The sequence below is a fragment of the Xyrauchen texanus genome, chromosome 49 (genome assembly GCF_025860055.1).
Source record: "Xyrauchen texanus isolate HMW12.3.18 chromosome 49, RBS_HiC_50CHRs, whole genome shotgun sequence".
NCBI classification, from domain to species: Eukaryota; Metazoa; Chordata; class Actinopteri; order Cypriniformes; family Catostomidae; genus Xyrauchen; species Xyrauchen texanus.
Genome location: NC_068324.1, coordinates 8865418 through 8881273, shown reverse-complemented (window position 1 = coordinate 8881273; position 15856 = coordinate 8865418). Strand labels below are relative to the sequence as shown.

Below are 15856 nucleotides of genomic sequence, written 5' to 3'. Positions count from 1 at the left end.
TGTTTGAAACCAACATAAAAAACCACTGCTAGACAAAGTATTTGTGTAACTGGACTTTTGACTCAAAACCTTTTAAAAGTTTTTAAAACCTCAAAGGTTACAGAGATATAGCCCCTGTGACGACTAGCCCCGATCTCCCCTACACTGTATATTTCCACTGATGTAGAGGGAAAATTACAGTAACTGAGAAAGCAATCAAAGTCATTCAATGTCATTCAATAAGCAGGTTAACGATTTTTGTACACCAATGAGATGACGAATGGCATTGCAGGCAAGAAAAACCAGGACAAATGTGACAGAAAAAAGCTTGATAGAAATGTGACAGTTTCCCATCACATTCTAATAAAACATGTAGTACTTGATAATGCCCTAAATCCAGTACAGGAAATAGTAGGAATTATGCTGGTGTTGTGTGTGTTTTTGTGTGTGTGTGTGTGTGTGTGTGTGTGTGTATGAGTTTGCGTGTGTGTGTGTGTGTGTAAGTGAGTGTGTGTTTGTGTGTGTATGTCTGTGTGTGTGTCTGTGTGTGTGTGTGTGTGTGTGTGTGTGTGTGTGTGTGTGTGTGTGTAAGTGAGTGTGTGTTTGTGTGTGTGTAAGTGAGTGTGTGTTTTTGTATGTATGTGTGGTGTGTGTACAGGATTGGGTGGTTTATGAGGAAATTTGTTTAGGTTACAAACTGGTAATTACAAGAGTATTATGCTATAAATGTGTTTTATGAAGATATTTCTAGTGTCCCCATAATTTAAATTGATTAAAGAATACACAAAACTATGTTTTTTTTTTTATGTAAAAATGCAGACAGTTTTTTGTGAGGGTTAGGTTTAGGGTTAGGGGATAGAATCAATAGATTGTTCAGTTTAAAATCATTATGTCTATGGAGAGTCCTCATAATGATAGCTGCACCAACATGTATGTGTGTGTGTGTGTGTGTGTGTGTGTGTGTGTGTGTGTGTGTGTGTGTGTGTGTGTGTGTGTGTGTGTGTGTGTGTGAGAGAGAGTCTCCTCTTCCTGTAAGGTCTGTAGCTTATGTAGGTCAGCTCTACTGAGTAACGCTCTCTCTAGATGCACAGTTAGGCTCATTGCTGAAAACCATCTATAGGGTGCAACGACAATGAGCAACGCGTGTGCACACTCTTCAGTGTAAAACAAAGCCATGCACTCTCATCATCATTAATAAAGCATAAGACACATGGATATGTTATATGAGGAGCAGAATACAGTAAATATGTACATGCAAAATGCTTGCTATAAATAATTGACATTTTAATCAGTTATTTATATCAGTCTATACTCATGTAGCACATTTTCTATCACATATACGTAAACGCATCATTCAGATTCACATATCTCCCTTGTACCGGTTTAATAATCGTTAATGAAAACTTAAACGAAAACGTCTAGGTTACAGATGTAATCTCTGTTTCCTGATGGAAGGAATGAGACGTTGTGTCGAAGAAGCCACACTAGGGGTCTCTCTTGAGAGCCTTTCGCATCTCTGATCTATGAGAAAAGGCCAATGAGAAATTGGCAGACAGAATTTGCATGTCCCGCCCCAGACATATGGGTATAAAGGGAGGGAAATGAGGGAATTTCATTCAGGATTTTTCTGAGGAGCCAACAATGAGGTTCGGCCGCAACAGTGGCTCGGTTCAGCGACATGGCCGGGAGGACACAACGTATCGTTCCCTCCATCAGGGAACGGAGGTTACATCCGTAACCTAGACCTTACCGTCTATCGCTCACTTCGACATTGTTTCGAAGAAGTGACACTTGGCGTCCAATTTAAATCATGCCATGCACTGAGCCATGTACGTGTACTTCTGACACAGGAGCGGGCAGGTATTTTACGTACAAACACGGCGACCGGGGGTCCGTGACGACTGCCCAAGGGAGGTGCGGGTCCGCTCGCAAGGGGACCATACCGCGGAAAATACACACAGGGGGAAAAAGTTTGCGTGGGAGCCCGTCCTGTGGAGCACCTATTCCAGTACAGGGTAAATTGAGTACCCGCATTGGTCAGAGGGCTAGGGAGGACTCATCCAGGGAGCCGAGATCGTGGGATCTCCTGGGGTAAAAGCGCACGGTATTACCTCAGCGGAGGGAAAGGGCGCTAGGTGCAAGTGGTCCACCCGGTCAGTTTTTCCTGCGGGGTGCTTGACGCTGGGGCTGAGAGCTGGGCCCGAGCTGTATGTGTTGAGGCAGAGCTGTATGTTTCTTAGGTGCCGCAGGAGGACGCCCTCGGCGTGCAGACAGGGCATAGCCCGCGCTGGAGGTGCGACGGGGCATGATGTGGGGCCTCTGTCTGCTTTTTCACCGCTGAGAACTGCTGGGCAAAGTCCTCGATGGTGTCGCCGAAAAGGCAGAACTGGGAGACAGGTGCATCAAGGAAGTGTGTTTTGTCCACCAGGGGCAAAGCTGTACTGCCGTGCAGAGAAGGGAGAAAGCCGCTGATATGCGCCATAGATCCAACAGCAATCATATTCAGAGATGGGAGGAACAGTGTGCAGTTAGCTCGCTGCATACACAACCAGTCGGCTCCGAAGAACATTTCTGAATGAAACAGATGCATTTCCGACCCGTATGTCTGAGGGCGGGACATGCGAATTCTGTCTGCCAATTTCTCATTGGCCTTTTCTCATAGATCAGAGATGCGAAAGGCTCTCAAGAGAGACCCCTAGTGTCGCTTCTTCGACACAATGTCGAAGTGAGCGACAGACGAGGAACTAAATGGAAACACATTTTTCATGACTCCAAAACTAAATTTTTTATATAGACTACAAAAACTATAATTTTTTTTAATAAATGTTCACCAATTAACTTTAGTTTTAGTTTTTGATGAACAGCATATTATAATATTTAAAAAAACTTTACAACCTTCCATTTTATACTATTTAAAAAAACGTAACAACCTTCCATATTATACATGAAAATACAACTAGATAGCGATAACACTCGACGGAAATTTAACTGCATTAAAACAAATTTAAATGATATCAATTAGTGAATTAACTTAGGAAACTCTACAATAATGTGAGTAAAATTTAAATGTAATTTACTGAATTTTTTTATTTCAATGTAATCTAAAAACTAGTAGTGAAAATAAAAAATATTTTTAAAAGAAACTAAATTAAAAATAACATAAAAAAATCTATTTAAATAAAAACTAAATTAAATAATAATAAATAAATAAAAATATGTATTATTTAAATATATTAAACATGCCCATATATATATATATATATATATATATATATATACTGTATATATGGACATACAGTCTCTGTGGCATGTGAATCCTTTCAAAGACTATTTACCCAAAGCAGACTTTTTATCCAAATCCTCTTCTTTAATGATGTCTAATAATTAATTAAATTTGTTATGCCTTCCCTGGCTTTAATGAGGCAGATGATTATGTGGTCTGTTAATTGAAACAAGCGTGTTCAATCACTGGATTTCACAGAGTGTGGCTAAGAGTGTCAGAAAAATATACAAATGCATTTTTACTTTCAGTAGATTAATACTGACATCTGCTACACGTCTTAGAGATGTGGGAGTAGAAAGTGATGCGTGAGGTAAAAAAATGATTTGTCATCCGTTTATGGCCAAAACATTCTACTGAATATGCATAATCATGACTCTTTATTTTTACTGGAAAATATAGAGCTGATCGTTAAGTTACAGGACTGATAGGCATAGCTATGAGAGTAGATTTGCTGATAAATGCAAAAACAACTTTTAAAAAAGTAAAAAACATATATATATAATTAGTTTTTCTTCCAGTTCACCCAAAAATGGAAATTCTTTCATTATTTACTCACCCTTTAATTGTTCTAAAGCCATATGCTGTTATTATACCCATGAAACACAAAATGATAATATTTTGACTAATCGTTATCTTAAAAATATGCGTCAATGCCCAGAATTTAAAAATGTTTTGTCATGTTCGGTTACAACATTCACCAGAATCAATTATGTTTTGTCATCAATGATGTTCACATGTAATTTTTTTTGTTTAGAAGGAGATGCAGGATGGAAGTGAAGATTATCAGTGAATAAGGACTTAAATTTCAATCTGTTCCTTACACAAATCTATAGAACGTATGTACGTCCTTTTTGGAGCTTGACAGATGTTGTCACTATGAACTGTCATTGAATGGCAAGGTTACGTTACGATTCTTCAAAATTAGAATAATATTTCCCATAGAATGCCAAAATAACAACAGGAATAACAGCATGCTGGTTTAAAGCACCATGAGAGTGAGAAAATAAAGACATCTTTTTAATTTCTGGGTGAACCCTAGAAGCACATATTGTTGAGGCCAAGCATTATGACACTGCATAATTATGGGAATCACAGGAGATGACATCTGTTGTGCCCGTAGCAGCAGTAGAAAAAGCCCCTTTTAGTTTATCTTCACCTTTATCACATGGTACAAATTTTGCACCTGCAATTTCAGCTGCCTGTCTGATAATTGGATCATATCAAATACTTTAATACTTAATCAGGCTCTCTCTGGCATTTTGCAGAGGAAAAGCAGTTTTAAATGAAATTAAATGGTTTGGTTTCAGTATATTTACCAAGTGTGATGCACTGCGAAAAGTTGATAAGTAATGTATCTGTCCACACTGAAATTGATGCAACACAATCACAGCAAATCAGAACATATTTGATGTTTAATATATAGCTACGGTATATGGAGTGAGATTATGGCCCAATGAGACTTTACTGATGCACAACTCGTCAGAAATAGAAACCAAACACCTTACAAAATGTCCTGTAACGGCTGGTTAGGACAAAACTCTGATTAACACAGAAGAGATAGCTTTTATAACTTTTTGCTTTATTGCATTGCGCCTGGTAAAGTGTTGGAATAAGGCCAAAGGAAATACCTGGTTGAGCGAAGGCAGGTTGCAAGCAGTAACAGCAAACAATCCAACTTACCAATATCAGTGTCTTCGTGATTCTTTATGAATTCCGCAAGCTCAAAATTTCCAGCAATAATGGCCACCTTGAAATAAAAAACATGAGAAAATCAGATTAGAATGGATATTGTATTTATTTGTATTTTTTATTTTTTTGCTTTATCACATTTTTCTATCCAAAACAAATTTATGGTTGAGGCTGTATAAAACAAAAACACACACACACGCACGCATGCACACACACACACACACACACACACACATTGTTGTGTTTCCATATTTTATGGGGACTTTCCATAGACATAATGTTTTTTATAGTGTACAAACTATTGATTCGATCCCCTAAACATAACACAACCCCTAAACCTAAACCTCACAGAAAAATTTCTGCATTTTTACACTTTCATCATTTAGTATGATTAATAAGCTGTTTTCCTCATGGGGACTGACAAAATGTCCCCACAAGGTCAAAAATGTTGGGTTTTACTTTACTTTATGGGGACATTTGTTCCCACAAAGTGATAAATACACGCTCTCTCTCACACACACACACACACACACACACACACACATATGTTGGTCTACCTATCATTATGAGGACTTTCCATAGACATAATGACTTTTATACTGTACAAACTATAGATTCTATCCTCTAAACCTAACACAACCCCTAAACCTAACCCTCACAGAAAACCTTCTGCATTTTTACTTTTTCAATAAAACATTGTTTAGTATGATTTGTACGCGATTTGAATTATGGGGACACTAGAAATGTCCTCATAAATCACATTTATAGCATAATACCCTTGTAATTACTAATTTGTCCTCGTAAATCACAAAAACATGCACACACACACACACACACAAATAAGTACTGAGTCACCAGACCTGCAGTCAGACCCTTTGAATCAATAAAAAGACCACTGTTACATAACACACTAGCACTTATCAGTCAAAAGTTCCCACGTATGCTTCTTTTTCACTATCCAGTCAAAAAAAACGTTATTTAAATTTTAATATTATAAAAACAAATCATATGTAGACATTATTTATATTTGTCTACAATACTAATTTCAAGCATTTAAGCATACTGTAAATCTTTAGAACAAAATGTTTTAAAGATCATATGAAACATAAATGTATTTCAATTTTGACTGGTAGTGTAGATGCTGTTTTATAATTTTAACACAAATTAAACCAAAACAGCTTCAAAGGAATTTAAAATATATTCAGTAGCATGGCTTTCAATTCAGCAAAGTTTAATTTCTATTCAATGGCTTTAATTTTAACACCCTTTAAAAAGTGAGTTACCCAAACTGCTATGAGATCTATAATTTACACATCAGTCTGGTCTAAGTCTGGTTGTGAGAACAAAACTGGGTTTTAAATGCTGCATGAAAGCACAGCAAGCATATTATGCTTAAGGATTTTAAAGAGTCGTTTTCTTAAGAGTGATAAAATGCAGGCTTCATTCACATTAGACTAGATGAGTTGCTAAGATTTATTTAATTAGCTTGAGAAGAACTGCATTCCTTTTCAAATGAAATATGGTGCTTGGCTGCAACTCAGAGGTGCAATGATAGATGGGTCGGGGTATGAAGAATAAAAATCAATCTGGAACTGACAACTGCAGGGTAAGTCAATCACACAGTAAAATTCACAGACGGCCTAATTTAGAAAGAAATAGGCCAAGAAATTTGTTCAACTGATCCATGATATTCACATTTTTGACAACCTTATCTGTCATAGAAATACATACACTGGAGTACAAAAGTTAGCATTTTTCTAGTTAAATAATAATTTTATAAAAAATATTTATATTTAAACAATACATTTTATATATACAGTATATAAATATACATACATATATATATATATATATATATATATATATATATATATATATACACCAGTTAGTTCCGGTCCTCCAATCTGATTGGACGAGAGACATTTCATGAGCACTGATGGTGTGACCAGAGCCATATAGAGAGAGAGTTGCGACAACTCCATTGACTCCAATGGAACGTTTTTTTTACAGCAATGGCGGCTCCTGGAGCCTCTCAATAGTTCCTGGAAGTAGCAGCAAACACATGCCGCGCCGTAGAACAAACCGTTTGCGATGCTCTTTTAAAAGGTGAGACGTTTAAAGAATAATATTATCTTATTCTGTATATTATCAGTACATCTAAATAAAAATAACTTGTAAATTAAAACCTTACAGTGGAGTATTACTCATTAAATTAGGAGATAAGGGATGTTATCGGATAACTAACAGATTAGGCAAGGATTGGAGCTGGATAAAGTTAGTAACGAACACCCTATTAATTGTAACATCTGTTCTCTTGATTCGGTTTCATCCATCGTTTTAAAAAAAAGTCATATCGTAATATATTATTACAATTTAAAATAACTGTTTTCTATTTTAATGTATTTTAAAATGTAATTTACTCCTGTGATGCCAAGCTGAATTTTCAGCCTCATTACTTTTGAACGGCAGTTTATATACGAGTGCTTAAGTTGTTTTAAAGCTGAATATATTGTGTATATGAATAAGTATTGTAAGAATTATACATAAGATATATCATATTTATAATACATAAATAATTATGTTACTATATATAGAATTGTAAGAATTGTAAACAATAAGCTTCATTTCACTAAATTTTACATTTACGTAACTGCTGCTAATAGTTAATAGTTCATTGACCCATTGTGCGGTGCGAGCTGGAAATCCCCTGTCACCAGCCTGTCTCTGTACTATCTGAAAAGTCATAAATATGACATTAGTTACCATGAGATTAGTGAAAACAATGAACATGAGGTAACATAAAAAGGCAACAGAAACCCTAGCCTGAAATAAGTTGAGGCAAATAACGGTAAGCGAACACTAATCCTCAAATATTAGCTGATTTGATCTTTAAAAAAACAACATCGCTGTAACAACATACTCATGCTACATAAATATATAAAATAAATGCATTTATTGACTACTAATTACCAGAAATCGCAGTTCTGTCACTCTACTCTAACAGTTTGAAATGCCCGCCAAAGCACTTCCTGGAACTATCTGAAGTCTACGTGAATCACGTGACGATCAAGCATTTAGAACTTCCGTTGTCGCAACTCTCTCTCTATATGGCTCTGGGTGTGACATTCCATGAGCACTGATCAGCACTCAGATGCTTCACTGTGTTATCACTCCGCTTGTGTTCGTGCTGTTCTAAACTGAAGTGTAAGTGTAGTGAATGTGTTAGGAGTTACTGTCTTTATTTTTGAAATTACATATGTTAGCCAGCCGGTGGTGTCAAAAGATAATTTTTGTGTGTAATATGAGCCAGTTGGTGATGTAAAGTGAATCCGTTAGTCATTGTTTACATAGAACAGCGCTCTTTGAGCTTCCACATCGGATACATACTGTTTAAAATGGCGGAGGATATCGCTGTTTCTATAGTGAATGACATTTGCGCACCGACTACCCCGAAATAGAGAGGAATACCCCGCTTGGATGTCTATATTCCACTGAGAAAGCTGACCTTCAGAAAGCTGTAAGCATCTCTGATTGGGTGTGGCAACAGATGATCGCACACGCTCCATCTCTCTCTCTCGCTCTCTCTCTCTCACACACACACACACACACACACACACAAATCCATCCGTCTATCCTTGTTTATCCAATGACTTGTTAGAAACAGCACAAGCCGCGATACTATTTCTGAAGTGAACATTTTTAATTACTAATGAATGTTTGGACGCATCATTTGGTTTGAACCAGCAATGGCAGATTCTGATCGGTCACGTAAAAATGTAGTTCCATGCACAAATGCGTTTTTATGACCGTACTCAGTTTTTCCTAATTTTTGTAAATTTACTTGTTCATTGATTTTTAAGGTCAATTAAATTGTATATAAGCAAAATCACACAAGCAATCGTGCTATATGGCCCTACATAAGCAATATCACACGAGCAATCGTGCTATATGGCCCTACATCAGCACTGCTGTAATTACCTACGGCACTCGGCCTGCGGCCGAAACACAGCAGTGCTGATGTAGAGCCATATCGCATGTGTGTGTGTAATTATGCAATAAAAACAAAAATATATAAAAAGAAAAAAGAAAAATATATACAGTTGAATGAACATATTAACATTAATTTCTGATTAATTATTCATTTATTTTTTTGTATTTGTTATGAGTTTTTTTACTTTGTCACAGCAAGCATTAGAGCTGGCATGGATTCCACAAGTTTATGCAAAACCTGAAGATCCATGTTATCCTAGCATGATTTGAGAATGTTTCCTAGGGCATCTTGTGTGCTTCAGAAAAGTCTGAAGCACACAAGATGCTTCGAATAAAGAAATGGTGATGAAAAAGAAAAGTATTTTTTTAATTAAATTTTTTTTTACAAAGGATTTAACTGGTCCTTGTCACAAATAACTTATTGATTAGTTACCTTAAAAATAAATATTTCTTCTTGTTTTCGTCATATCCCTTCTTTGTTTAAATTTTTTCTAAATCCAAAAGCATTGTGTAAAGGGATTAATGGAAAGGAGGAGGCGAGAACCGGCTTGATGTTATAAATACAATTTTAATTATAAACTGAACCAAAAAAGACAAACACACACACAGGTGTCGGACAGCTACCCGTAACTCTCTCTCTCTCTGTCGCACTGTAGTCTCCAGTCGGCCTTTATCCCTCTCGGAGGCTTGATTAGCCTGATTAGGGGCCAGGTGTGTGGAATCACGATCCGACCCCACCCTCCGCCCTGCCAAACATAGTTTCTGTTTTTTGTTCTTACAGATTTTAATTAGATTTCAAATGTGGTCTCACACTTTTGGATCCCTCATTTGAACACTGGTGTTTTCCTTTGACCCTGCAAAATTCGTCTAAGAGCCAAAGTCTAGAGTGGTAAAATTATTTGTTCAAATCGAATAGAGGGCCGCAAGTCACAGCACACTTTAAATTTTTGCTGGAGAGAAGTGTTTAACCAGGCGAATGGAAGCGATCCAGCGCAGAGCCTGTAGTTTCATGAGCTGCTTAAATGAGTTTTAATCGAGCGGTCACCGAGGCGTGAAATATGATTTTAGCAGCATGAGATGAATAATACAGAGTATTAAACAACGCATCAAAGGAGCACTGATATGTACATTACATAAACACTTCACTCCTACGTCAGGTTTGGAGTGATCAGGGTCAGTTTGAAGCTTTAGAGTTAGTAAATTGAACATCTAACACAATATGGCTAAATGAATATCCAACAGCAAGTGTAATAACCTTAAACTCAGAATTTTCCTTATGTTTGACTTGACATATTTGATAAGTCTAGAGCCGACTGGGGTTAACGGTGCAACAGACTGCAAAACAAAACAAAATAATCTCATCTTTATTTTTTGGAAATTTGCTATAGGATTGTCGGAATGATAGTATTTACTTGAGGTTTGCCATTGGATAACTTCCAGTATTCATGTTTTGTCGGCATGATTGTATTTACATTGGAATGATCGTATATAATTACAAATTCCAGGAAGACTTGAAGGCAGCGACTATTGTAATATCTTGCTAAAAAACAATAAAAAAACACTTTTCCACACACTTTTCCTTTATGCACAAACAACCAAAGATATGAGAACTGTCAAGGCACCGATACGAGGCAAATGTTTTTCCACTCTGGATATTGCATAGAAAATTAAGTATTATTAGTAGTAAATATTAAATACTGTACAATCTAGATTTTACTTTGTAAAAAGGCTTTTGTGCAGCAAACATCTCTCTACTGAGAATAAAAAGTAATGCAACAGATGCAACTGCAGTGAAGTGCAAAAAGGCTACGGTTAGTAGGGTCAAGGAGGTTGCATTTCAAAGGGTTAAATCTACATTATGTGGGTAGGCTAGTACAGTATTGATGCTAGCATGTTCATTATTAAGAGGGTTTACTGTATGTGTTATTTTGCCATCAGCATGCTAGCACTTGTTTGAAGCTTTAACAACTCAGTTTATTATGATATTGATATGAAGGGTTAGGATTGGGATTATCAATCATTCTCATAGTAACGTAAACCCAAATAGTCCAAAAATGTAATTAGAAGAGGGCTCTTTAATATTGAATCTAAAAATATACTAATTTTGATGTAACAAAACAAAATCAATCATATATGTGCTATATCTTGTAATAATCAGAATGAATGTCTATTGGCATTCAAATTACAGCTATTATTGAGAGCCACTGAACAGTAAAAGCAATACTGTCATCAGCCCATGGCCACAGATTTGGATCACGTCCATTGCTGTCAGACAAGCTATTAAATGTCACAACCTGACATTTGAGAAAGAAATTAAACAGACCAGAAAACAGACATGAGAATGAAAGATTTTTATTAATAAATCCAATTGGTGCATTCAAATAACATAAGACTGCATGACCTTCCCTTGATGATTTGAAATGCTTTCTTACCCCCAAATTGTATTTCTAATTATCTAACGATACCAAATCGTGAAAACAAACATTCCAAAATTATGAATTACCCCCAAACTCACTTGTTGTTCTCTGAGTGCTGTCTTACATAATGCCTGTATTTCATGTGATGTTCCGTCTAATTAAGTGCTTTGCGCAACAGAACAATTAACAGAAGCAAGTTAATTTTGCTCGAATCATCATTGTATTTTCTTTCAGTGTTAAACCAACAAAACACAATAAACCTCTGTGCTCAAATGTAGACTAAAGCTTATTCAAAAGAGAAAAATATTTTAACCCTGTAAAGAGGACAGTTCTCGTTTAGATTAGGCAACATGCTGCTGCATGGATGTTGCATACTTTCAAATGTTTCGTACCTGAAAGGGTGTTTGTCCTCGGGAGTTCTTGACGTCTTTACTGGCTCCTTGAACCAGAAGAACCCTGGCACACTTTTCCTTCAAGAGAAAAGGAGATGATACCGCAATTAAGGGCTTGCTGAATACCCCGCCTTAAATACCACACTTTATTCTATTCTAAGTGTTTCATCTGATTTGATCCAACTCTAAACGGTGATATTTTTATCTGTTCGAGCTTAGCGTAATCTATAAACAGAAACTGTTCTACTGTCTCCATTTCTCAACCCTCTTAGACCAATCCAGAGGTATCCTATCTCACCCTGTTCAAATCCTCTTCGTTTAAAAGTGATAGACTTCCCCCTCAGCTTTGTGGACTCCAATTTAAGTGTGAAGCTACAGCAAAGTCAACACCCAAAGAGAAAGGAGAGGGGGTCTACAGCAATGTCTGTGTGCAAGTGTGAATGTGTTTGTGCGAACGAAAGAAAGAGAGAGAGAGAAAATATTGTAGTGCCAGGGTTCTGTAGCTCTCCAGCCCACTATATCCAGCTGGATTCAACAGCCCACCCACGGAATGCCTCACCACTAAACCGACACACCGCACACTCACAAACACATGCATACACACACACCTCCATTGCTTTTCCTCCTACTTTTCTTCTAATACTAGTTTCACAGCTGCTTCCAGCCCTTGTATTAGACATAATCACATGTGAGGATGCTGTTTCTATTCCCTGCACATGAAAATATCACTGGCCTGCTTTTGGCACAGGTACATCTTCCATGTTGACATGGTGACGGAGCAGCGCAACTGGTTTAATATAAGAAATCGAGGTTTGACTGCCCTTGACTTTGGTGTATCTGATCACTGCAAAAAAAATTGCTTTTTTAATCAGTGTTTTTGTCTTGCTAGACATGCTAGACATGCAACAATGTATTGGCTAAACATCTGCATTGGCCAATAAAGCAGTTATCTGCATCTGCTTATCAGTCATCGGCCAATTGTTTATAAAACCAATGATCAGGGGTGATTGTTTCCTGTGGAGGAAAAACTAATTGGACATTTAGCCTACAACTCGTGCTGTGTAAAAAAAATATCTTAGGTGGAATTACCTGACAATGACAGCAGAGTTGCAATTTGAAAACTTTGAACAGCAAGAATTTCAAAAGTATAAATGTATAAATCAACAAATTTGATTATTTAAAGCTAAATTGGAGGCTGCTTCAGGTAAAAGGAACAAGCTTCTTCATTCAGAATTCAGTTACAGGGATAGTTCACCCAAAAATGAACAAGAAAATATGTAAACACATAAATGCCTTACTATATTGGCAAATAATTGTTCTTGTTAAAAGCATAAATTAAACAAAATTATGTGAGGTTTTTTCTTTAATTAGGAAGAAACAAATCCTATGGGTTAGGAAAAATAAACTTAGTTCAAGATATGTTCTCTGGAGAAAAGTCTAACTATCTTTTCCGATTTTGCGTCTGATTAAAAAAGGGATTTTTTTATTTTCTTTTTTTTTACACTGAGTAACCACTCAAACTAAAGCTCACACTATGAGACTTATCGTCAAAGGCCAGCAGAGCATCCACTTTAATAATAACTCACTCGAGTCAATCATTACAGAGGAGCACTTAAAAAAAATGACCCCATTGGTCTGCATTGCGTGAATGTAGAGATACACAATGCATCATAATGCATATGACCACTAACCTCAAATACAACCAGGGAGTATGTAGCTTGCTGAAGCACTTTAGTCAAGGTACTGTGGCTGGCCAATTTCACACAAATGACAATGATTCTGTGACGGACAGATGCTGTTTATTAAGTTGAATTGTTGTGTACCTTGTCGATCATTCAGCCAATGAAACTTTAAAAAGTACATCCTTATAGACTTCTAATGGAGAAAAAATGGGTACACTTTAGGAGGAACGAACCAGCAGATGGCTTATTTACAGTTGTCTCTGCATTTTCAACTGGAACAAAGTACTTGAACATAAAAAAACACATCAACTATAAATCTGCTATTTACCCTACAATAAATAAGGTCCATTGTAGAGGATCATTGCTCATTCCTTGAGGGGAACAAACCAGCAATATTATGATTACCAGCAGACCTAAACCACACCATCCTGAAACAATTGGGAAATGATGCAAGCCATACTCAAACTACCATCTTTGAAATGGCAGACAATGGAGCTCATGCTGTGACCCCGAGCAGACAGAGCAAACTGGATCTACCACAGAGGAAAAATAACATGATTATCTGCTTGGCTGCCCAAAGTTGTGAAGGTAATGTCCATTCATAAACATTAAATGCTGGTGCTAATACTAATGTGCATTCTAGCTGATTCCAGTTCAGTTTGGGATTTATTGTAAACATAATGGGAGACAATGGTGACTCCTGGACAGTATAATTAATGGCAAGCCATAATTGCCATTTACTGATGGAACTGATGCCATATACAGATGAATATGGCATCAGTTCCATCCATACATTTTCCCATGAAACAATGGTAAGATATAAGGGTACAACAGGGCTAAAGGCCCCCTGGGGTAACATTTTTCTGTTCCATGGAAGAGAGAAAGTCATACAGGTTTGGATCAACACATGAGGATGAGTAAATGACAGAATTTTCATTTCTGGGTGAACTGTTCCTTTAAACAGAGGAACAGTGAAACCCTCCTGTGTTTTTTTTAAGTACTAATACATACTGTAGATGTTTTTCTAAAAAAACACCAAACTTCTCCAGTGGCATCAATCTATAAAAACCTTTTTGCAACCTTTATTTAGAAGAGAGCAGTTCACATGAATTCACCTCAAAAGAATCACTTCTTCACTCAATCTCAGCTCTTTGGACCCATAGCTATTGATTTTCTCGTGAAAACATTATCTATCCATGAAAGAGAAAACACTGTTTTATAATATTCTCCTGTTGATAGCATATCTGTTCTATGATGCCAATAGCCTTTTCTTATTGACTGCTTACATGGAACTGACTTGTTTCTTTAAAGGTACAGTGTGATTACATACCTGTTTGTATAGGGCACAGATATGGAGAGCAGTATTCCCAGATGCGTTTTGGACATGCATGTCCGCTCCATAGAACAAGAGATGCTCCAGGTGTTGGACATGGCCATATCGACAAGCCTGATAAACAAACAGGAACAAATGGATTTTTATTCTTTATTCTATAAAGCAGCCACAAAAAATATTTTTACACTTAAAATGTATGAAATGTCTTTGCATTACAGTATATAACAAAATATCAAACCAATGGCATATCTTTCAAATAAAGTTGGTGAGGTTTCAACTGAGAAGTATGTGAACACTTTATGATTTTCAAACTTTAGTAAACAATGTCCATAGTTAATGTGATGAACTACACCTGTGGTTACTCTGCTAAGACACTTGTCAGGGGAACTGAATTCAAACGTCCAATAACTGACTTTGAGACACGTTGGAAAACAAATTGGCTAAGAAAAGTGTAGCTAGTTGAGAGAAGCTCTAGCATCATTTGTATGCAGATGCAACTTGGCTTGGTTATTTTGTAGAACTGCAATGGCATTCAGCCATTTTTACGAGTGACTTCTTTGTCCAAAAGTGTCCAAATATTTTTTGGTGTTACTGTAATTTAGCTTGTAACATTTTGTAACTGTTTCTGCTTGTGTAAGGAAAAGCTTTTATGAGTGTTAAAAAATTCATACATTACAACTGATGTCAAAGTCTTTTGAACCATAAAAACATAATTAAGTCTTCAGTACACTGTCATCTTATATTTTTCAAAGACCCTTTGTCTGAAAAGTAAACTATAAATTCTTCTTTTCCGTTTCCCTGAATAGAGTGATCAAAAATATCACAGACATAATTTGACTGACAGGGTAATAACATCCTGCAGTCCACCTGTCACAACACTAGATGTCAGAACGCCGTCACAACAGTTGGACTTGTTGATGGGTTCATTTTAAACTAGTTTGATCTCGCCACCTGTCTATTACGTAATTGAACAAAGCACCTGTCATTCAAAATTGCAGCTCTATTATAACCTTTTTACCAAAACCAGCTACAAACTTCACTCCCCTATGCATATATAATCCCAAGTGTTTATGACCTAAAGGGATAGTTAA

General features: G+C 36.6%; 1 protein-coding gene across 1 annotated transcript in view; it reads right to left on the bottom strand.

The window, feature by feature from the left end:
* LOC127640507 (SH3 and multiple ankyrin repeat domains protein 2-like) overlaps positions 1-15856 on the bottom strand; it is a 126647-nt gene that overhangs the window by 91723 nt on the left and 19068 nt on the right. The window contains exons 7-9 of the mRNA XM_052123108.1: positions 14763-14879; positions 11751-11828; positions 4943-5009 (exon numbers count right to left, since the gene is read on the bottom strand). Coding sequence (XP_051979068.1) covers positions 4943-5009; positions 11751-11828; positions 14763-14879 — 262 coding nt within the window. The remainder of the gene's footprint in view (positions 1-4942; positions 5010-11750; positions 11829-14762; positions 14880-15856) is intronic.